The following is a 24,032-nucleotide window of genomic DNA, read 5'->3' on the forward strand; positions in this document are numbered from 1 at the left end:
TCTCTCTCTAGAAAACAATCTACATAATGCTAATCTAACCCTAATTTCTCTCCCCCCTTCACATGGAGTAAGGCCTTCCTTCATATAGCACTCAATCAGCTTCAGAAAGTCCCAAAATTGGGCTTTGGAGGCCCAGAAATTGCCCCCAGTAATTTGCAATAAATGAGTCACGCGCTGGGACATGTGCGGACGCACAGGTGTATGCGTACACACACATGCTGATTTTCTTCTTGTCCGTATGCACAGGTTGTCGTGCGTACGCACACATGGTTTTGTGGCTTTTGTGCGTACGCACAAGTGGTTGTGCGCACGCACACTCTAATGTGTGCTTCTCTTTTGTTTTCTTCATGCTTTCTCCTTTTGTACATGCTTTCTTCACTTTTGCCTTGCCAAACTTGCCTTTAGGACCTAAAATCACTCATTAAACATGTCATGGCATCGAATGGCATAAAAGTGGGATTAAAATAACTAATTTAAGCACAAAAACACATGTTTTCACATTTAGGCATAATCTAGAGAGAAAACACAAAAGCATGCTATTTGGATGAATAAATGTGGGTTTATATGATAAAATTCACTCAAATCAAAGCAAAGTATATTGTCAAATATGGACTCATCAGGCGCATATCGTCTCATAATTCTCAATATAAAACTGTAATTCAGTGGTTTTCAAAATCATTTCATTCTGAACTCATTAGTTCACCACTCTCTCAACTCATTTAGAACTCATTAGTTCACCACTTTCACATTTCATTGTCAATAATCACCAATAATATACGCCATCTTCTCACTCAACCACAACCGTCCTCAGTACACAAGAAACCTAAGCCTCTGTTCTCTAACTTTTACCGAAAACACCTAAATAATTCTACCCAAGACCTTTTCTATGTTTTAACATCCAAAAACAAGCCAAAAAGTCTTAGATAGGTGTCACAGAAGTTTACAAGATTGTTGAAAAAGTGAAATAGTTAAAAACAAGATTTTTGTTGAAAAATAGGGCAATGTGCATGCGTGCGCACACCCAGGAGGATTTTCAAGATGTGTGCATACCATAGTTATCAAACCGGACCGGACCGACCGGTCGACCGAAAAACCGGTGAACCGGACCTTAAACCGGTCCAGGTGACTCTCCTAACTGTTTCTGTAATTGACCCGTAGAAAACCAGTTTGACTCGCCTAAAACCGGTCGACTCGGTTCGAACCGGACATCTTTGACCGGCGGGTCAATGTCCGCACCTCCATGATGTACAAGCGGTGCCATGGATCATGGTAAGAGACACCCTTTTAGTTTAAATTCAAAAATTATGGCTGTGTGTGGCTCGAACCTGGGGCCTTTGAGATAAAGGAAGGTAGATCTTCCGCTAGGACAACTTGTCCTTCATTAGTAATAGGGTAAATAATTATATATATTATAAAAGCAAAACCAACCACTTATTAAGTTATCATACTAAGGACTTATAATTATATATATTATACTAAAAGTAATTATATTTAAATTAAAGCAATATAATTTAAAAATATAAAATATTATTTTTATTTTTCCATAATAATATTGTATTTGTTTATTTTATAGTTAATTTTGATATATGATGAGCGGATATTTTATACGCTTTTTGGGGTTAATTTCATATAGATTTTAGTATGTTTTAGTTGGTTTTTAGTTTATTTTCATTAGTTTCTAGGAAAAATTCATATTTCTGGACTTTACTATGAGTTTGTGTATTTTTCTGTAATTTCAGATATTTTTTACTGAAATTGAGGGAGCTGAGCAAAAATCTGATTCAGGCCGAAAAAGGACTGCTGATGCTGTTGGATTCAGACCTCTCTGCACTCAAAATGGATTTTCTGGAGCTACAGGACTCCAAATGGCGTGCTTCCAATTGCGTTGGAAAGTAGACATCCAGGGATTTCCAGCAATATATAATAGTCTATACTTTGCTCAAGGAAAATTGACGTAAACTGGCGTTCAACGCCAGTTTTCTGCCCAATTCTGGCATCCAGCGCCAGAAACAAGTTGCAAGTTGGAGTTCAACGCCAGAAAAGGATCCAAAGCTGGCGTTGAACGCCCAAAACAGCCCCAGGCACGTGAAAGCTTTAGTCTCAGCCCCAGCACACACCAAGTGGGCCCCAAAAGTGGATTTCTGCACTATCTGTTATAGTTTACTCATTTTCTGTAAACCAAGGTTACTAGTTTAGTATTTAAACAACTTTTAGGGACTTACTTTGTATCTCATGACATTTTAGATCTGAACTTTGTACTCTAAGACGGCATGAGTCTCTAAACTCTATTGTTGGGGGTGAGGAGCTCTGCTGTGTCTTGATGAATTAATGCAAGTATCTCTGTTTTCCATTCAAACATGCATGTACCTATCTAAGATATCCATTCGCGCCTAATTATGGAGAAGGTGATGATCCGTGACACTCATCACCTTCCTCAATCCATGAACGTGTGTCTGACAATCACTTTCGTTCTACATCAGATTGAATGAATATCTCTTAGATTCCTTAATCAGAATCTCCGTGGTATAAGCTAGATTGATGGCAGCATTCATGAGAATCCGGAAAGTCTAAACCTTGTATGTGGTATTCCGAGTAGGATTCTGGGATTGAATGGCTGTGACAAACTTCAAACTCACGAATGCTGGGCGTAGTGACAGACACAAAAGGATAGTAAATCCTATTCCGGTACGACTAAGAACCTGCAGATGATTAGCCGTGCGGTGACAGCGCACCTGGACCCTTTTCACTGGAAGGATGGATGGTAGCCATTGACAACGGTGATCCACCAACACACAGCTTGCCATAGGAGGACGTGCGTGCGTGAACAAGAAGACAGGGGAAAGCAGAGATTCAGAAGACAAAGCATCTTCAAAACTCCAACACATTCTCCATTACTGCATAACAAGTATTTATTTCATGCTCTGTTATTCCTTGCAATCAAATTTGATAAGTGAATTGTTTTATTGTTTTCCTGACTGAGAATTACAAGATAACCATAGCTTGCTTCAAGCCAACAATCTCCGTGGGATCGACCCTTACTCACGTAAGGTATTACTTGGACGACCCAGTGCACTTGCTGGTCATGTGTGCGAAATTGTAAGAGAGTAACAAATTTGTGCACCAAGTTTTTGGCGCTGTTGCCGGGGATTGTTCGTGTTTGAACAACTGACGGTTTATTTTGTTGCTTAGATTAGGAGAAATTTTCTTTTTGGTTTAGAGTCTCTTATTATTGTTTTTGGTTAAAATTTTAGAATCCTTATTTTCTCTTTCAAAAAAAAAAAATTTTATACCTCTTCAAAACAAGTGTTACATTTACTGCCCAATTGGCTAGAGCGTTGGTCTAAGTCCGTGGCAGTTTGGTATACTCTTTTTAAAAAAATCTTTTTCAAAAATAATAATTTCTTTATTAAATTTTGTGCCAAACTTTAAGTTTGGTGTTTTCTTGTTGATTTCCCTTTGGTTTTCGAAAATTTTAGTTTGGTTTTCTAAAAATTTTAAGTTTGGTGTTCTTTCTTCATGTTCTTGTGTTCTTGTGAGTCTTCAAAGTGTTCTTGAGTTTTCCTTGTGTCTTGATCTTAAAATTTTTAAGTTTGGTGTTCCTTGGTGTTTTCCCTCCAAAATTTTCAAAAACAAGGAGCATTAGATCTAAAAATTTTTAAATCTTGTGCTATCTTACTGTTTTTCTCTTTTCTCTTAAAATTCAAAAATATCTTTTCTCTCTTTTTTTTAAAAGCAAATTTTCGAAATCTATTTCTAAAATTCAGATTTTTATTTCAAAATTTAAAACCTTTTTCAAAAATCATCATATCCTTTTCAAAATTCCTAACCACTTTCTCTCTCCTTATTTTTTCGAAAATCTTCACCCATTTTTATTTATTTTATTTTAATTTATTTTGTTTTCGAAATAAGTAAATTGTTAAATAAATAAAAATATTTTTTCTATTTTACCTCATCTTCCCTTCTCCATCATGGACCTAAGAGGAAATGAACAGTCCAGGAGGACTCTGGGGTCATATGCCAACCCCTCTACTGATTCATATGGGAGTAGTATCTGCATACCCTCTATTGGAGTCAGTAGCTTTGAGTTGAATCCTCAGCTCATTATAATGGTGCAGCAAAGTTGCCAGTATTCCGGTCTTCCACAAGAAGAACCTACAGAGTTTCTGGCACAATTTTTACAAATTGCTGACACAATACATGATAAGGAAATAGATCAGGATGTCTACAGACTATTACTGTTTCCATTTACTGTAAAAGATCAAGCTAAGAGGTGGTTAAATAACCAACCTAAGGCCAGCATAAGGACATGGAAACAGCTGACAGAAAAATTCCTGAATCAATACTTTCCCCCAAAACGGATGACACAGCTAAGGCTGGACATCCAAGGCTTTAAACAAGGAGATAATGAATCTCTTTATGATGCTTGGGAGAGATACAGAGAGATGCTACGAAAATGCCCCTCTGAAATGTTTTCAGAGTGGGTTCAGTTAGACATCTTCTATTATGGGCTTGCAGAAGGAGCTCAGATGTCTGTAGATTACTCAGCTGGTGGATCTATTCACATGAGAAAGACAATTGAAGAGGCTCAAGAGCTCATTGATACAGTTGCCAGGAATCAGCATCTGTACCTAAGCAGTGACCCTTCCATGAAAGAAGAGGTTAAAACAGTAACTGTTGAACTCAGCCCTGTAAAACAAGCTGCTGAATTCAATCAGCAATTGGACTTTCTAACAAAGCAGTTAGCCGAATTCAAGGATAAACTACAAGAGACAAGGATGGCTAATATAAATATGGAAGAACAATTGAAGCAAACAAAGCAGCAGCTGTCAAGACAAATAACAGAAGAATGCCAAGTAGTTCAATTAAGAAGTGGGAAAACATTAAGTACCCCACCTCAAGGCAGCAAAGAGCTAAGGAATGAGCAAACCATCCAAAATTCACCTGAGGACAGTAAGAGCCCAGGGAAAAGTAATTCTGGCGTTAAAACGCCAGCAATCTGGTGGAAGGCTGGCGCTGAACGCCCAGACCATGCCCAAGACCGGCGTTCAACGCCAATAACAAGCAAGGACTGGCGTTCAACGCTAGAAACAAGCAAGGATCTGGCGTTGAACGCCCAAAATGGGCAGGATCTGGCGTTGAACGCCCAAAATGGGCACAGTTCTGGCGTTCAGACGCCAGGAACAGACAATGAGTTTGCATCTAACGTCACTCCAGCTTCTAACTCTGGCACTCAATTGCCAGTGAGGGATCAGACACACACAAGTGCTGATGACAACCCCTCTAAAAAGGCTTCTTCAACCACTTCTGTAGGCAATAAACCTACAGCAACTAAGGTTGAGGAATATAAAGCCAAGATACCTTATCCTCAAAAACTCCGGAAAGAGGAGCAGGATAAGCAATTTGCTCGCTTTGCAGATTATCTCAGGACTCTTGAAATAAAGATTCCATTTGCAGAGGCACTTGAGCAAATACCTTCTTATGCCAAGTTCATGAAAGAGATCTTGAGTCATAAAAAGAATTGGAGAGAAACAGAAAGAGTTCTCCTCACTGAAGAATGCAGTGCAGTCATTCTAAAAAGCTTTCCTGAAAAGCTTAAAGTCCCTGGGAGTTTTCTGATACCATGCATATTAGAAGGTAATTGCACCAAGACAACTTTATACGATCTTGGGGCAAGCATCAACCTAATACCTGCATCCACTATCAGAAAGCTTGGCTTAACTGAAGAAGTTAAACCAACCCGGATATGTCTCCAACTTGCTGATGGCTCCATTAAATACCCATCAGGCGTAATTGAAGACATGGTTGTCAGAGTTGGGCCATTCGCCTTTCCCACTGACTTTGTAGTGCTGGAAATGGAGGAGCACAAGAGTGCTACTCTCATTCTAGGAAGACCCTTCTTAGCAACTGGACGAACCCTCATTGATGTCCAACAAGGGGAAATAACCCTGAGGGTCAATGATGATGAGTTTAAGTTGAATGCTGTCAAAGCCATGCAGCATCCAGACACATCAAAAGACTGCATGAAAGTTGATCTTATTGACTCCTTGGTAGAAGAGATCAACATGGCTGAGAGTCTCGAATCAGAGCTGGAAGACATCTTTAAAGATGTTCAGCTTGATTTGGAGGATTCAGAGGAGATGAAAGAGCCTCTGAAATTTCCTCTGGAAGAGGAAAAACCTCCTAAACCCGAGCTCAAACCATTACTACCATCCCTGAAATATGTATTTCTGGGAGAAGGTGACACTTTTCCAGTGATCATAAGCTCTGCTTTAAATCCACAGGAAGAGGAAGCACTTATTCAAGTGCTAAGGATACACAAGACAGCTCTTGGGTGGTCCATAGGTGACCTTAAGGGCATAAGCCCAGCTAGATGCATGCACAAAATCTTATTGGAGGATAATGCTAAACCAGTGGTTCAACCCCAAAGGCGGCTAAATCCAGCCATGAAGGAAGTGGTGTAGAAAGAGGTCACCAAATTACTAGAGGCTGGGATTATTTATCCTATTTCTGATAGCCCCTGGGTGAGCCCTGTCCAAGTCGTCCCAAAAAAGGGAGGCATGACAGTGATTCATAATGAAAAAAATGAACTGGTTCCTACAAGAACAGTTACAGGGTGGCGCATGTGTATTGACTACAGAAGGCTCAATACAGCCACCAGAAAGGATCATTTTCCTTTACCATTCATAGACCAGATGCTAGAAAGACTGGCAGGTCATGCTTATTACTGCTTTTTGGATGGCTACTCAGGCTATAACCAGATTGCAGTAGACCCCCAGGATCAAGAGAAAACAGCATTCACATGTCCATGTGGAGTGTTTGCTTATAGAAGGATGCCATTTGGGCTGTGTAATGCGCCTGCAATCTTCCAGAGATGCATGCTCTCTATTTTCTCTGATATGGTGGAAAAATTTCTGGAAGTCTTCATGGATGACTTCTCAGTATATGGAGACTCATTCAGCTCCTGTCTTGATCACCTGAAACTTGTTCTGAAGAGATGCTAAGAGACCAACCTAGTCTTAAACTGGAAAAAATGTCACTTCATGGTGACTGAAGGGATTGTCCTTGGGCATAAAATCTCAAACAAGGGAATAGAGGTGGATCAAGCAAAAATAGAGGTAATTGAAAAATTACCACCACCTGCCAATGTTAAGGCAATCAGAAGCTTTCTGGGGCATGCAGGATTCTATAGGAGGTTTATAAAGGATTTTTCAAAAATCGCAAAACCTCTAAGCAATCTGCTAGCTGCTGACACGCCATTTGTGTTTGACACAGAGTGTCTGCAGGCGTTTGAAACGCTGAAAGCTAAGCTGGTCACAGCACCAGTTATTTCTGTACCAGACTGGACATTACCATTTGAGCTAATGTGTGATTCCAGTGATCACGCCATTGGTGCAGTATTGGTACAGAGGCATGACAAGCTTCTGCACGTCATTTATTATGCTAGTCGCGTTTTAAATGATGCCCAGAAAAATTACACAACTACAGAAAAAGAATTACTTGCAGTGGTTTATGCCATTGACAAGTTTATATCATACTTAGTAGGATCAAAAGTGATTGTGTATACTGATCATGCTGCTCTTAAATATCTACTCACAAAGCAGGATTCAAAACCCAGGCTCATCAGATGGGTGTTGCTTCTGCAAGAGTTTGATATAGAAATAAGAGACAGAAAAGGGACAGAGAACCAAGTGGCTGATCATCTGTCCCGGATAGAGCCAGTAGAAGGGACGTCCCTCCCCTCTCTTGAGATCTCTGAGACTTTTCCGGATGAGCATTTATTTGCCATTCAGGAAACACCATGGTTTGCCGATATTGCAAACTATAAAGCTGCAAGGTTCATACCCAAAGAGTACAACATGCAACAAAAGAAAAAGTTAATCACTGATACAAAGTACTACTTGTGGGATGAACACTATCTCTTTAAGAGATGTGCAGACGGAATAATCCGTAGGTGTGTTCCTAGAGAAGAAGCACAGAGGATCCTATGGCATTGCCATGGATCTCAATATGGAGGCCATTTCGGAGGTGAGCGAACAGCCACCAAGGTCCTCCAATGTGGCTTCTATTGGCCCACACTCTATAGAGATTCCCGAGAGTTTGTACATAACTGTGACAGTTGCCAAAGAGCTGGTAATCTACCCCATGGTTACGCCATGCCTCAACAAGGAATCTTGGAGATTGAGTTGTTTGACGTATGGGGAATTGACTTCATGGGACCTTTCCCACCATCATTCTCAAACACTTATATTCTGGTGGCAGTTGACTATGTATCAAAATGGGTTGAGGCCATTGCCACACCCACCAATGATACTAAAACAGTGCTGAAGTTCCTCCAGAAACATATCTTTAGCAGGTTTAGTGTCCCTAGAGTACTGATCAGTGATGTGGCACTCACTTCTGCAACAAACAGCTTTACTCTGCCATGGTTTGGTATGGGATTCGCCACAAGGTGGCTACTCCATATCATCCACAAAATAATGGGCAAGCTGAAGTCTCTAACAGAGAATTAAAGAGAATCCTAGAACGGACAGTAAACACCCGTAGAAAGGATTGGGCACGGAGCTTGGATGATGCTCTGTGGGCTTACAGAACAGCATTCAAGACCCCTATAGGGACCTCTCCATACCAACTTGTGTATGGTAAGGCATGTCACCTGCCCGTGGAACTGGAACATAAAGCCTACTGGGCAACCAGATTCCTAAACTTTGATGCCAAATTAGCAGGAGAAAAAAGATTGCTCCAGCTAAATGAGCTAGAGGAATTCAGATTCACTGCTTTCGAAAATGCCAAGCTTTATAAAGAGAAATAAAAAAAGTGGCATGATAGAAAGCTGTCATCTAGAATCTTTGAACCAGGACAGAAGGTTCTGCTGTTTAACTCTAGACTCAGGCTATTCCCCGGGAAACTGAAATCCCAGTGGAGGGGACCATATGTGATTACAAGTGTATCACCATATGGTTATGTGGAGCTTCAAGATATTGATTCTGATAAGAAGTTCATTGTCAATGGACAGAGAATCAAGCACTATCTAGAAAGTAACGTTGAGCAAGAGTGCTCAAGGCTGAAGCTAGATTAAAAGCTCAGCAAGGTCCAGCTAAAGACAATAAAGAAGCGCTTGCTGGGAGGCAACCCAGCCATGAGGCATCAATCCTCTAAGCATTTTGCCCTATTTTTATTTTTATTTGTTTATATAAAGTTCATTAATAATAAGGTAAAGAATCAATTGCATAAGTTCACAAGGTTACAGAAGGAATCTGCACACAAAACAGAGAAAAAGAGCTCACTGGCAAGAAAACGCCAGTAAGGATGGCTATCTGGCGTTCAACGCCAGAAAAGGGAAACAACTGGGCGTTGAACGCCCAGGAGAGCAGCACTTGGGCGTTGAACGCCCAAAACAGGCAGCGTTTGGGGGTTCAAACGCCAGGATGATGGGGAGGAGGTAACTTCGTTTCTTCTTCATATTTTTCATTCTAATTTTAATTTCCATGTTTCAAATCATGATTTCTTGCATAAACATGTTAAGAACCCTGATTTCTAAAATCCTTAATTTCTAAAAATCCTACTTTAAAAATATCAAATGTATCTTAATCCATAAGCACAAATCCTCTTTTTCAATTCAATTCAACTCTTTTCCAAAAATCTTTTCAACTCATCAATATCTTTTTCAAATCTCCACATTATCTTTTTCAAAATCTAGATTTATCTTTTTCAAAAATTTTTCATATCTTTTCAATTTTAAACTATATCCTCTCTTATCATATCTTCTATCTTATCTTTTCCAAATCAATCTTTTTTATCATATCTTTTCTAAATTTTTGAACCCACCCCCCTCCCTTTAAATATGGGTTCGGCCTCCCCCCCCTCCATCAACAATTACACCTAGCTCTCCTTCTATCCCTCTCCTTTCTTTTCTTTTGCTTGAGGACAAGCAAACCTCTAAGTTTGGTGTGTTTATCCGTGATCACTAAGATCATGGCTCCTAAGGGAAAACAACCCACTTCAAGAGGCAAGAAAGAGAGCGTTCCAAAACCACTTTGGAATCAAGGGAAGTTCTTATCTAAAGAACATTCAGACCATTATTACAAAATAATGGGTCTAAGATCAGTGATCCCGGAAGTTAGATTTGATCTGAAAGAAGACAAATATCCGGAGATCCAGGAGCAAATTCGAATCAGGAACTGGGAGGTCCTAGCTAATCCTGAGACGAAAGTGGGAAGGAATATGATCCAGGAGTTCTATGCTAACATGTGGCAGACAGACAAGCAAAAACTATCTGGAACTGCTTTCTATGAATATCAGACCGTGGTCAGAGGAAAGATTGTTCATACCAACCTTGACAAGATCAGGGAGATCTTAAAGCTACCTCAGCTGAAAGATGATCCAGACTCTTTCAACAGGAGAATGATGAGAACAGACAAGGGTCTGGATAAGATTCTAGAGGATATATGTATCCCTGGAGCTAGGTGGACCACCAGCACGAAGGGTGTCCCAAATCAACTCAAAAGAGAAGATCTCAAACCAGTCGCCAGAGGATGGCTGGACTTCATTGGGCATTCTCTGCTGCCCACTAGCAACCGTTCTGAAGTCACTGTTAAAAGAGCAGTGATGATCCATTGCATCATGATGGGAAAAGAAGTGGAAGTTCATCAACTGATTTCAACTGAATTCTACAAAATTGCTAACAAAAATTCTAAAGAGGCCAGGTTGGCTTATCCAAGCTTGATCTCTCTGCTCTGCAAGGACGCTGGAGTAAGAATGGGAATAACTGAGTATATCTCAGTTGAGAAACCAATCACCAAAGCATCAATGGAAAAACAACAAGCACAGGATGATCCCATCAAGAAGAAAACACAGGAATTTCTCCCAGAAATCCCTCAATCTGAATACTGGGAATATCTTGAAACATCCATTACCAAGATGCAAGGAGCTATGGAACAAATAATAAAAGAACAAAAGGAACAAAGTCAAATTCTTTGCTATTTGATTAAAGAACAAGAGGAGCAAGGGCGTGACTTGAGGGAATTGAAGCGCCAAAAGTTATCTCTTGAAGGACCAAGCACCCCACAGATCCGAGGAACATCCACTTCACAGAACAAAGGTTGTTAAATTCCAATTTCTGCTTTAACTCTGTGATAGTTGTCGTTATAGGAGTTTACCTTAGGAGTCATATAGGAGTAATTAGTGTCTATTTTGATTTTATCTCCAATTAAGTTATAGTCTATTTTTCTCATCATCAGCAAACATGAATAAAATAGTAGATCTTTTGAATAAGAGGCAATAAAATTCGAGTTTTTAATAAGAAAATTTCTAATTAGTAACATGTGGTGGCAATGCTTTCTGTCTTCTGAATGAATGCTTGAACAGTGCATATGTCTTTTGAATTTGTTGTTTAAGACTGTTAAATATGTTGGCTCTTGAAAGAATGATGAACATGAGACATGTTATTGATAATCTGAAAAATCATAAAAATGATTCTTGAAGCAAGAAAAAGCAGCAAAGAACAAGGCTTGCAGAAAAAAGAAAAAAAAATATTTAGAGAAAGCAAGCAGAAATAGCCAAAGCTCTTAAAACCAAAAGGCAAGAGCAAAAAGCCAATAGCCCTTAAAACCAAAAGGCAAGGGTAATAAAAAGGATCCCAAGGCGTTGAGTATCAGTGGATAGGAGGGCCTAAAGGAATAAAATCCTGGCCTAAGCGGCTAAACCAAGCTGTCCCTAGCCATGTGCTTGTGGCGTGAAGGTGTCAAGTGAAAACTTGAGACTGAGTGGTTAAAGTCAAGGTCCAAAGCAAAAAGAAGAGTGTGCTTAAGAACCCTGGACACCTCTAATTGGGGACTTTAGCAAAGCTGAGTCACAATCTAAAAGGGTTCACCCAATTATGTGTCTGTGGCATTTATGTATCCGGTGGTAATACTGGAAAACAAAGTACTTAGGGCCACGGCCAAGACTCATAAAGTAGCTGTGTTCAAGAATCATCATACTAAAATAGGAGAATAAATAACACTATCTGAATTCTAAGTTCCTATAGATGCCAATCACTCTGAGCTTCAATGGATAAAGTGAGATGCCAAAACTGTTCGGAAGCAAAAAAAGCTACTAGTCCCGCTCATCTAATTAGAATCTGAGCTTCACTCAAAAACTCTGAGATATTATTTCTTCTTGACTTATTAGTCTTCTATTTTATTTGTCTAGTTGCTTGAGAACAAGCAACAGTTCAAGTTTGGTGTTGTGATGAGTGGATATTTTATACGCTTTTTGGGGTTAATTTCATATAGATTTTAGTATGTTTTAGTTGGTTTTTAGTTTATTTTCATTAGTTTCTAGGAAAAATTCATATTTCTGGACTTTACTATGAGTTTGTGTGTTTTTCTGTAATTTCAGGTATTTTCTGGCTGAAATTGAGGGAGCTGAGCAAAAATCTGATTCAGGCTGAAAAAGGACTGCTGATGCTGTTGGATTCTGACCTCCCTGCACTCAAAATGGCGTTTCTAGAGCTACAGGACTCCAAATGGTGTGCTTCCAATTGCGTTGAAAAGTAGACATCCAGGGATTTCCAGCAATATATAATAGTCCATACTTTGCTCAAGGAGAATTGACGTAAACTGGCGTTCAACGCCAGTTTTCTGCCCAATTCTGGCGTCCAGCGCCAGAAACAAGTTGCAAGTTGGAGTTCAACGCCAGAAAAGGATCCAAAGCTGGCGTTGAACGCCCAAAACAGCCCCAGGCACGTGAAAGCTTTAGTCTCAGCCCCAGCACACACCAAGTGGGCCCCAGAAGTGGATTTCTGCACTATCTGTTATAGTTTACTCATTTTCTGTAAACCTAGGTTACTAGTTTAGTATTTAAACAACTTTTAGGGACTTACTTTGTATCTCATGACATTTTAGATATGAACTTTGTACTCTTAGACGGCATGAGTCTCTAAACTCCATTGTTGGGGGTGAGGAGCTCTGCTGTGTCTCGATGAATTAATACAAGTATCTCTGTTTTCTATTCAAACATGCGTGTACCTATCTAAGATATCCATTCGCGCCTAATTATGGAGAAGGTGATGATCTGTGACACTCATCACCTTCCTCAATCCATGAACGTGTGTCTGACAATCACTTCCGTTCTACATCAGATTGAATGAATATCTCTTAGATTCCTTAATCAGAATCTCCGTGGTATAAGCTAGATTGATGGCAGCATTCATGAGAATCCGGAAAGTCTAAACCTTGTCTGTGGTATTCCGAGTAGGATTCTGGGATCGAATGGCTGTGACAAACTTCAAACTCACGAATGCTGGGCGTAGTGACAGACGCAAAAGGATAGTAAATCCTATTCCGGTACGACTGAGAACCTGCAGATGATTAGCCGTGCGGTGACAGCGCACCTGGACCCTTTTCACTGGAAGGATGGATGGTAGCCATTGACAACGGTGATCCACCAACACACAGCTTGCCATAGGAGGACGTGCGTGCGTGAACAAGAAGACAGAGGAAAGCAGAGATTCAAAAGACAAAGCATCTCCAAAACTCCAACACATTCTCCATTAATGCATAACAAGTATTTATTTCATGCTCTGTTATTCCTTGCAATCAAATTTGATAAGTGAATTGTTTTGTTGTTTTCCTGACTGAGAATTACAAGATAATCATAGCTTGCTTCAAGCCAACAATCTCCGTGGGATCGACCCTTACTCACGTAAGGTATTACTTGGACGACCCAGTGCACTTGCTGGTCATGTGTGCGAAATTGTAAGAGAGTAACAATTTTGTGCACCAATATACTAACAATATAAGATATTTTACATAATTATCAATCACCTCTGTTCTTTTGAATAACCATTTCATGCTGTTAATATAAAAAATAATTATTTTTGTTGACGTAGCGTTACATAATTAAATATAATGTATCAAAATTTTAATTTTATTATAATTGTATATATTTATTTAATTATTACTAGGTCAAACGGTTCAACCAGTAACCCACTGGTTGAACCATTAACCCAGTAACCTAGTAACTTAGCCGGGTCGATTACCAGTTCGATTCTGATAACTATGGTGCGTACGCATAGAGGTGTGCGTACGCACAAGTTTAAAATTTTCTAATTCTATTCGCTCGCACAATGCGTGCGAATGCCTTCAACAGATTGCACCTTCCAGCGTGTGCGTGCGCACAGCTTGCAAAACTTCGTTAGTTGTGTGTGCGCATAGAGCGTGCTAGCGCTACCAACCGTAGCCATATCCCCGTGTGTGCGTGCGCACAAGGCTGTGCATGCGCACAGGTTCAAAAATCCACGGGCTGTGTGTGCGCACACAAACCAGAAATCACAAATTTTGTAGCATTCACAAAATTCAGATTTTGACACCAAAATTTGAATGATCATAACTTCCTCTACAAAAATCCATTTCCTACAAACTTTATATCCATTTAAAGATTTTTCAATGAACTTTAATTTAAAATAAATTTCAACCAATTTTGAAAATTGAGGATCAAGTTATGATCTGTCAAAGTTCACCAAAAATCTGTTTTTATCAAAATTTCACAAGGTTCTCAATTTTCTAATTTCACAACCAAAACCAAACCAAAACCGCCTCAACTCCATCCCACATCAGATTTTACCATTTGTGTCATAATCCACTACTCATATCATATAATTCTCAAACTCAAATATCAATTATATCACACTAGCACCCATTCTCAACCATCACATTCATCAATCATTAATCTATCAATACCAAGCATCATAATCAATCTCATTCCAACTCAATCTAAAACTTCCACACTATTTTTATCAATTTCAACATCATAATTCATCAACATACTCATAATCATCAAATCATGATAATTCATCATAATTCATCATTCAACAAATTCAACAACCAATTCAATCCAAACCTATCCTATGGGTCACTGGACTAAGTGTCCAGAAATATTATATATTACATAGAGAAAACCAAAACCATACCTTGGCCGATTCTCAATATGCACTAAAAACCCAAATTGAATGCAAATCAAGCTTCCAACTACAACCAAGTCACCAATTCCACTCCAAATGCTACCAAATATCCAAAGCAATTCCAACAAGCTCCAATATTCAAACTAACATCATACATTTCATATATATCAAAACCTAACACTCACAATTAATCAACTCACAATTAATCAATTTACAAGGGTTCTTGAGAAACTTTACCTTATTTACTAAAATTTTGGATAGAACCCAACATTTTCTCACTAATGACTAGCACCTAAACAACCAAAACACAAATTTTACTCAAGACCAACACCCACCAAACTCGAAATTCTTAGGGCAGCAGGAAGGAAGAAAAAATTCAAAATCATACCTACACAAGTAGAATAGAATTAACGGGCTCGGCGAGAGCTTCGTGTAGCCACCGACGACACTCGAATCGGAGCACCATAGCTCAAGATATGACGAATTGAAGTGAGATGTGAATAGTGCTTTTTCTCTCTTCTCCCCCTCTTCCTTTCAGGTGGTGTGTGTGTGTTTGGTGGTGAATGAGCTGAATGAAGCTCATTTAACTGTATTTATATGTTGGGCTTGGGCCCAACTTGGGCCCGGTCCAACTCGTTAGCATTTTTGTTCCGTTTGGCCTAAACCTTTAAAATAAATGCCCAGTTTCGACTTTAATTATTTTTCTAAGGTTTTCCACTGTTTTTAATTATTTTCGCATAGTACCGGACAGACTTGAACCGATTCAGCCATTTCATCTGCCGATTCGTGGTTTTACTCGGTTTTTCGCAGAAATTACATTTTTTGACTCAGAAAAATCTATTGAGTCCAAAAATCATATTTAATTTCCCTAATTCTCATTCTAAATTTTCAGAACCTAATTTGGGCAATTTAATTATTTAATTAGACAGTTAATTAGTCTCGATTCTTACAAATCGGCTAGAAGATCGATTTTTTATTAACCCGAGTGAATCAGCCAGTCTGGTCCAATTTTCAAAACCTTGATAAGTATTACTACCAATGAAAAACTTTTCTACTTTAAAGACAAATACCATTTTTTTTCTTTGGTATTTCTTAATTCGGCAGGCCAATGACTTTCACCACGTATTGATGTTCCATTTTTTAAGAATTTGTCGCTAGTTAATAGATTGCTACACACAAGACATAATTTGAACTCTCAATACTTGCTTAAGCGGATAAGTGAGATGACCGCTCAACCAATCTAAATCGGTTAAGATAAATACTAATTATTTTTAATAATTTTAAATTATAAAATATTTAATAAAAATTACTATATTTTATATATTATTCGTATAGGACACGGAACATATATTAATAGAAATAAAGAATGAGATATTAAATTTATTGGTAATAATGAATATTACACACTATTTTGGGACAAAAAATTATCAGAGTATGATACACACCTTAATTAGTTTGAAAAAAAATGTTAAATTTTTAATATCGATCTCTAGATCTAATTTGTTCCATTTTAAAATTTTCTCACGTGTATATCCGTAACCACGTCAGTACAATGAAAGCTACGTTTGATTTTTTTATTGGGCCAAGTAAACAAAAAGATCGATATATCCAAATTTAAAAAAAATGAGAGATTTAAATGTATTTTTAAATTTTTAAAGACTTAAATGTTTGTGAATTAAAAAAAAAGTTAAGGACTTATTTGTTATTTTTTTAAAAAAAATAATGGAAAATTTATTTACATTAAAAAAATTGTGTGATCGACACGTGGTTGATTTAATGAATTGAATTGTTTCCGTAGACAAGGCTACATCATCCAACCCTGCTTTAGTCTTTACTCTTTACTTCGCTTTCAAAATTTGAAAGGAATTTTATTTTCTAAATAAAAAATGGCAGTAATTAAAATAAAGAAAAAAAATATACCCCGACCACACTGTCGTACTACTAGTATGGTGACTGTAGTTCTCATTTTTGCTACACAAGTTAACTCTCTCTCTCTCTCTCTCTCACACACAGCTACCCTTTACCCATCATCTCTGCCTCTTCCTTTGAAGCTGAAGCCCTAACTAAAAATAAAAAGACATCAATTCTCATCAGCATTTCATAAACCAGAAAAATTTCACCCACACACACTACCTTATAACTTTTTCTGTTCTAAGGTGGAAAAAGAAAAAAGAAGAAAAGAAGAAAAAGGGGGAAAAGATTTCATCACAGAGCTTCTATTTTGGTCACTCTCGTTTGTTAAATGGGTGCACCAAACTCAGCCGGGGATGGATCTTGACCGGCATTGCTCCCAATGGGAAAGTCCGACGAAGAGCACCACCAACCTTTGCCTCCCGGCGCCGCCGCCGCGGAAGATCCGAGGCCCAATGTGGCTGTCGGCGGTTCCTTTTCTTTTAGTCTCAGATGCCTTCTCGTCTTGCTCTTCTCCGCCGCCGTGTTCCTGTCGGCTCTATTCTTCTTGCCACCGTTCGCTAACTTCTCAGATCAGAAGGATCCACTTTCCCATTCACAGTATAAAGGTAAGGTTACTATTCATCTATGGGTTTTATTGTTCTTTTTTTAAAGATTTTTGGCTGCGGCATTGTTTCATTGGCTTGGATCTATGTCCGGCTTGTGTGTTCAGTTATTTTTTCTTTTTCTTTTTTCCGAAAATGGAAATTAGTGTGATTTTGATTTTGGGAATCCTATATTCTAGGTCATTGTGTTGTTTCAGGAAAAAGAAAATGATTGGGGTTGCGGAATATGGGGTTTGATTTGGATAATTATTATTTTTTTAGTTTGTTTAATTCTCAATTTGGTGTATGAATTAATGTTACTTGCGTCACTGGTGTGGAATCAATGTTACCATATGTGAATAATTTTTGTTTGTTAGGTTATTTGGAATTGGGTTGATGGCTTGGCTGATTTATTTTTATTGTTATTTTTGTTTTTTAATTTCTAATAAAAGAGATTTAGATTTAACCGTTTAGATACTGTACGCAAAAGAAGGGATTTGTATGTTGCTCGTGTTTTATTAATTTAGGAAATAGCTTTTCTTTTGGTAGCTATTAAGGGAATTACTTTCCCGATATCTATTTTAAGTAATGTTGAAGATTTATTCCCGAGGGCTTGCATTTTTAGGAATAGCTTTCTTTTTGTTTTTTTTTTTTAATTTTGAAGATTTATTCCCGAGGGCTTACCATTTTTATTTTTGGGGCTACATTGCTAATTCTGGAATCGGCCTCAAGTAGGCTTTACTCTTATTATGATATTTTGATAATTTTGCTTTAACTCTTGAGAGTGAAATTTGAACAGCATGGACAATGCGTTTGATAACTAATATTTTTTTAATCACTTAGAAAACTAGTCAGTTTTATCACGATTATAAGTTGTAATCATTTACTTTCCCGAATAAGTTTTCTATATTAGTAGTACCAATGAATACCAAAGCTTTTCAAGTTTTAGGGCGACACAATCTTATGCATTACTATAATTTGTGATCGATCTGGGAAATAGTATAGTACGACTTTTTTTTTTCTTTGAATTTAGAACTTGATATTTGAAGCTTTCTGCTTGCTAAGTCTGCATATCTTGCCAGAGCACCTATGGCTACCCTACATTCCTAAAATATAGGGTATACTAACTAGCTCTAACTGTTTTTCCTATCATCCATCCTCTTCAATTCTTCTCTTATCTCAAATTTTCGAATTCCAAATTGGAAGTTATATTTTCGGTTAGTGATATATGTCATGACCATAAGTTGAACTCAATTATTTTATTTATTTATTTGTATGTTCTGGGGGCCTTCAAATTATCAGCTATGTTTGATCTTTGATATTAGTTTTTGTTTGTGTCTTTAGAGTATTCCTTATGTAGAAAATCAGATAATCGTGTCTTGCACATTCAGATTAAGACTTAGCCGCAAAGCGAATGGTAATATAACTGTTGTGGTGTGCACTGTCCCACTTGAATACACTTGCACAACTATATATCATATTGATGTGGAGGTCTTTCGAGTGTTCTAAGCTGTCAGAGATATTATTGCAATTAAATAAGTTTATTTCCTAAAATATTCAATAGGAAAAACTTTACTCAGTTCATGTCTTGATGAATACCTATTTGTTTTCAGGAATTTTTTTTATGTCTGCCAGTGATGCAGAACCAATAAGACATTAAGGCTTGATTTGGTAAAGTTTTTTTGAAGAAGTGCTTGTGCTTTTCAAAATCACAAGCTCCTCATTTGCGTTTAGTAAACGAAAAAGAACATGTGCTTTTATTTGCAGCTTTTAAAAGATGCAGATGCCTTTCAAAGCACCTAAGGTAGAGCTTTTTAAAGATGACTTGTGCTTATCAAAATTAAAAAGTCTAATATAACCTCATATATTAATTAATATCCAAATTTAATTCTTACATTAATGTCTATTATAATGTTTTTAAATTTTAAAAGCTATTTTACCAATATTGGTTGTGCTTATTAAGTCATTTTTAATTTAATTTACCAAAGATAGATGCTATAACTTTTAAAAAGTAAAAGTTTTACCAAAGTAAGTTTAAATATGGAGTAATTAAAATACCATGTAAAGTAAAATAATTACGAGAAATAATGCCATGATGATACGTAACTTGTATCTGTATGTGTCAGTAATATATTTTGTTTTAAATTTTTCAGAAGGTAAATGTAATTTTGATTTGTAACTACTGCCCTAGATGCAAGCAATGCAAGTAACTTAACTATATTTCTCTTTACTTTATACCTTTTGTAATTCCCTTCCCAAGAAAAGAGTAATGTATGGCTCAGAGAAAAGAGTTCTAAATTTTATTTATGGATGTGAATCTCGTGGATATAAGATTCCTTTATGTAATTTTATGGAGATATGTTTGTAATAGAACTCAACTACAAGTGTCCACTTTTGCATTGTTTACGGCTTTTACTTTTAATTTTTTATTGACCCTTTTTCTTCCTTTCTTATTGTTTTGATAAATATTGCTGTATCTGTTCATTTATTCAGCATGCTGCTTGCAGATTGGAATTTAATAGTCTTCATCAAGAAAACGTACAGCTAGATGGAATTATATTCTTTTTCCTTCCTGGTCTAGTCTAGGTCGTAGGGCTCATTCTGGTTGTGCAGTTTGACATACTGCTAGCTGTGACACAGTCTAATAATACATATGTAATGTCTAAGACAGAATTTCAAATGATTGATAATTCATATAGACTATGGGAGACGTGCAGCTCAATGCAACCATTTTATGTTGAGCCGTTGTGACACCTTTCAATTTTGTGATATTTGAAGAACCTTGTTGTAATTATATAAATAAGCTACTATGCACTTCGGCTTATGTGTTACAGTGTGTTCTGTGATTTTTAAGGTACAGCATGTAATATTTTACTAATTTAAGATAGATAATCAAATTCTTTTAACTTTATAATATTGTTTATCTTTTCAGGGCATGATATTGTTGCAAGATTTTTCCTTGAGAAGCCAGCTTCTTTGTTAGAAGAAAACACCGTGCAGCTTGCAAATGACATTTTTGAAGAGATTGGAGTTCCCTCTACCAAAGTATCACCCTTTCTTTCTTTCTTTCTTTCTCAGGAACTTATTATATTAGTAATATTGCATAATAATTTTATTCATGATTTTGAAACCAGGTGGTCATCTTGTCTCTAGATTCCTTCCCAGGATCAAACACAACAAAAGTGGTATTTGCAGTTGATCCTGATCGTAAATATTCTGAAATGTCCTCAGCTACCCTCAGTTTGATTAGGGCATTATTTAAATCTTTGGTTATCCGCCAATCGTTCCTCCAACTTACTCCATCCTTGTTTGGAAAACCCTCCTTTTTTGAGGTGCTAAAATTTAAGGGAGGAATCACTATAATTCCGGAACAGAAGGTGTTTCCTCTGCAGCACGTGCAACCTCTATTCAACTTTACTTTATATTTCTCTATTTATCAAATACAATCTAGTTTTGATAGGCTGACAAGTCAGCTAAAGTCTGGATTACATTTGGCATCTGATGAGGTTTGTCATTGCTATTTCTTTCTATAGTCTTTTCCATTATATTTCATTGATTGTGATAATATGTGAGCCCTCCATTGTAGCGGGCCAACATAGGTTCCCCATGTGTAACTAAAGTTTTCGAAGCTATTACTGATTTATAGTTATTGTGCTATGCAGAATGTGTATGTCGTCTTATCAAATTCTGAAGGTTCAACAATAGCTGCTCCTACAATTGTTCAGGCGTCTGTCTTACTTGAATATGGGATTACTCCATCAAAGGAGAGACTAAAGCAACTAGCACAAACCATTACCGGACCCCGTTCAGATAACCTCGGCTTGAATAACACTCAATTTGGCAGGGTTAAGCAGGTCCAACTTTCCTCCATCTTGCAACATTCTCTTAATGGCAGTAGGGGTAGTGGCTCTATCCAGTCGCCCTCTTCTGCTCCTGGTCCTATGCCTCATACACACCACCACCATCATCGCCACCACCATCACCATCAGCTTCATAATGATCACCTCAGTGCTCATCTATCCCCTGCAAGTTCACCTACACCTGCACCTGCACCTGCACCTGCATCTGCATCTACAGAAGGTGCAACTCCACCTGAAGTTGGTTCTCCTGCTGCAAGTGTGCCTGCAATAGGTAGAAGCTATCATGCTCAGCCTCCTAGTTGTCAACCTGTGTATAAGAAGAGGTCTACTCGGAAAGCTTTGAAACATAGTCATGTAACTCCTGCAGTTGCTCATACTGCTTCTCTGCACTATCCTGTTGAATCACCAAAACAACGGGTTGAATCCCCAGCATACATCTCTCATTCAATTCCTGCTGAGAGTCCTTTACCAAATGTAGCTTTTGCACATGCTGAGTCACCTGCACCTAAGAATGAACCAGCTGCAGCTCATTCCGACACATATTCAACTGGGCCATCACCATCTTCATGTAAGTATGCTTAATGATTTTGTAATAATGTTACAAGCAAGGCAACCATTGTTACCAAAATTTTCACAATTGCATGTTTTAATACAATGAAAATTATTCGGATTCCTAAACTCTTCTCCTAATTTCTAAATAAATAAAGTTTTAGGCTTTTCAATATTTTGTCTCTTTAATTTTGATGTACTATCAGTATAAAACAGTTTAACATGTGCATCCAATTACATAATGTCACATGAGTAAAAATAACTATTTTTTATCTTGACCGCATGAATGGTCATACAAAAAGAAACCGAATGTGATTGGTTTATATATATATATATATATATATATGAATTTTTTATCCATTTGAAAATTAAGATAATGAATTAGGACTTCCAGTTATTACGCTAATACAATTTATCCATTTATCTTGATATTAGATTGTCTGTTTACTAATAATTAGAAACAAGTAGCTTGAAGTTGAAAAGGGGAAAGTTTGTCATTGGAATCAAGTTAACCGTCAATTTCCATTTGCATCCTAAAAGTTTCTCTTTTAGCATTTTTTTGAGCACTCTTGGTATCCAGGGGAAACTCTTACAGAGTAAATGTTGTTGCTTCTCATAAGCTAATATCATGCTTTTGCAGCTTCTGCAGGCTATCTTGGGACTGTTAATTGGGCATCCGTAATGTTTGTACTACTTGTATTACATGTATAATCATGTTCTAAACTGTACAATCCGGCCAGACAAACAAACTAGAAATTACTAAAAATGTGAACTAGTCATTGTGAGTGGATGTAAGTTGTCATTATGAGTGTAAATAGTTGATTAAGATATATCCAGTGGGAATGTACCCAAAGAGAAGGGAAAAAGGAGAGAGAGAGGGGGGGGGGGGGGGGGGGGGGGCGGGGAGTCGGTGTATGCATTTTCAGGTCAAAGTCCACAAGTGGCAGGCCTTTACAAGCATCATCGTTGTTATGTGAAGTAAGGTGGAAATGAAAATGACGAGAAAAAAAAAAAATGTGACAATATGCTTATATTTTATTTTTGGTTCTCATTGCATGTAATTTGTTATGTATCATTCTACAAGGCAGCTAAAGGTGTTGGCCAAGCTAAGACTAGAAATGTTAAATCGAATGAGCCAATGAAACACATCTGTTGTTGTTGACTTGTTTCCCATGTGACTTCTTTCAGCTCTCGCTTATTACGCGTTTTGTGTCTCTCTCAAGTCTCAACCCACGTGAACAAAATACAGCCAAACAATGTAGAAAATGGCACTTTAGTTTCTTCCAGGTCAATTTCTTATTTATTTATTTATTTATTTATCTTTTGTAGTTTAGATAAATGAATGATCAAGAAAAGATGTTTTCCCAAGATCTGCCGTATAATAACAAAGCAGATATTTCTGCGTCGCTTAATTATTTTAAGTGGGAAATGTTAGTTTAACAAACTGATAGTGTTCATCACTGGAAAAAGAAATCAAAGGAACAAAACATTTGCGCAGTAAAAAGAGGATTGCCAGGCTTCGTAATTTTTGTTTATTATTATTATTATTATTATTATTATTATTATTATTATTATTATATTGGTCCTTATAATATTATTAAATTTGTAATTAGGATTAATTATATGGCATAAGCTCATTTTACATTAATTAGGTAATAATTTTTATATAATATAAATAGATATGAATAACCATTTGAGATAAATTTAATCTATCTTTAGTTTACGTGTTATATATATATATATATATATATAACCAACTAGTGGTGTAGTTAATTGTAGCCTATTAGGGAAAAAAAAATTAAACATATTTGGCGACGCCAATTACTGACGGAATTTTTGTTGGTATTTTCAATGGATTTGTTGAGATTGAGTTGATAATTACCATCTGATTAATCCCATGGTAATTTTATCCGCCGATAAATCCTACGGTAAATCCTAAACCCTAAACTCTATGGTAGTTTAGGTGTCAAGTTACCATCAGTTTTATCTGCTGATAAATCTTAGGGTAGTTTTTATTTTATTTTTTTCTGTTTTTTTTTTGGCACAGTTAAGCCATAATTAATAGTCAAATTAAAACTCTTGTAAACAAAATTGTTATCAGAACTCTAAAATTACTAGAAATCAACAAATTATTTTATTAAAAATAAATAGTCTAAATATAATAAAATATTACAGAAGTAGAACACA

At 37.2% G+C, this 24,032-nt stretch overlaps 1 protein-coding gene across 2 annotated transcripts; it reads left to right on the forward strand.

Moving 5' to 3' along the window:
* The first annotated feature begins 16,786 nt into the window (after nucleotides 1–16,786).
* On the forward strand, nucleotides 16,787–23,007 carry LOC112727400 (uncharacterized). 2 transcript variants are annotated; one of them, XM_025777136.3, is made up of 5 exons: nucleotides 16,787–17,460; nucleotides 20,369–20,481; nucleotides 20,571–20,942; nucleotides 21,099–21,864; nucleotides 22,486–23,007. In XM_025777136.3, the coding sequence occupies exons 1-5, from the start codon at nucleotides 17,235–17,237 to the stop codon at nucleotides 22,554–22,556; spliced, it is 1,548 nt and encodes a 515-aa protein (XP_025632921.1). In that variant the 5' UTR covers nucleotides 16,787–17,234; the 3' UTR covers nucleotides 22,557–23,007. The 2 variants fall into 2 exon arrangements, with proteins under 2 accessions (XP_025632921.1, XP_025632922.1); XM_025777137.3 differs by having other exon boundaries at nucleotides 22,495–23,007.
* Nucleotides 23,008–24,032: the final 1,025 nt, after the last annotated feature.

This window comes from Arachis hypogaea, chromosome 12 (genome assembly GCF_003086295.3).
Source record: "Arachis hypogaea cultivar Tifrunner chromosome 12, arahy.Tifrunner.gnm2.J5K5, whole genome shotgun sequence".
Lineage (NCBI taxonomy): Eukaryota > Viridiplantae > Streptophyta > Magnoliopsida > Fabales > Fabaceae > Arachis > Arachis hypogaea.

Excerpts from the sequence above, each read along its gene's own strand:
- LOC112727400 (XM_025777136.3), top strand. The coding sequence starts at position 17,235 with ATGGGAAAGTCCGACGAAGAGCACCACCAACCTTTGCCTCCCGGCGCC. Across the intron at positions 17,461-20,368 it reads TTCCCATTCACAGTATAAAG|GGCATGATATTGTTGCAAGA; the intron begins GTAAGGTTACTA and ends TTATCTTTTCAG. Across the intron at positions 21,865-22,485 it reads TGGGCCATCACCATCTTCAT|CTTCTGCAGGCTATCTTGGG; the intron begins GTAAGTATGCTT and ends ATGCTTTTGCAG.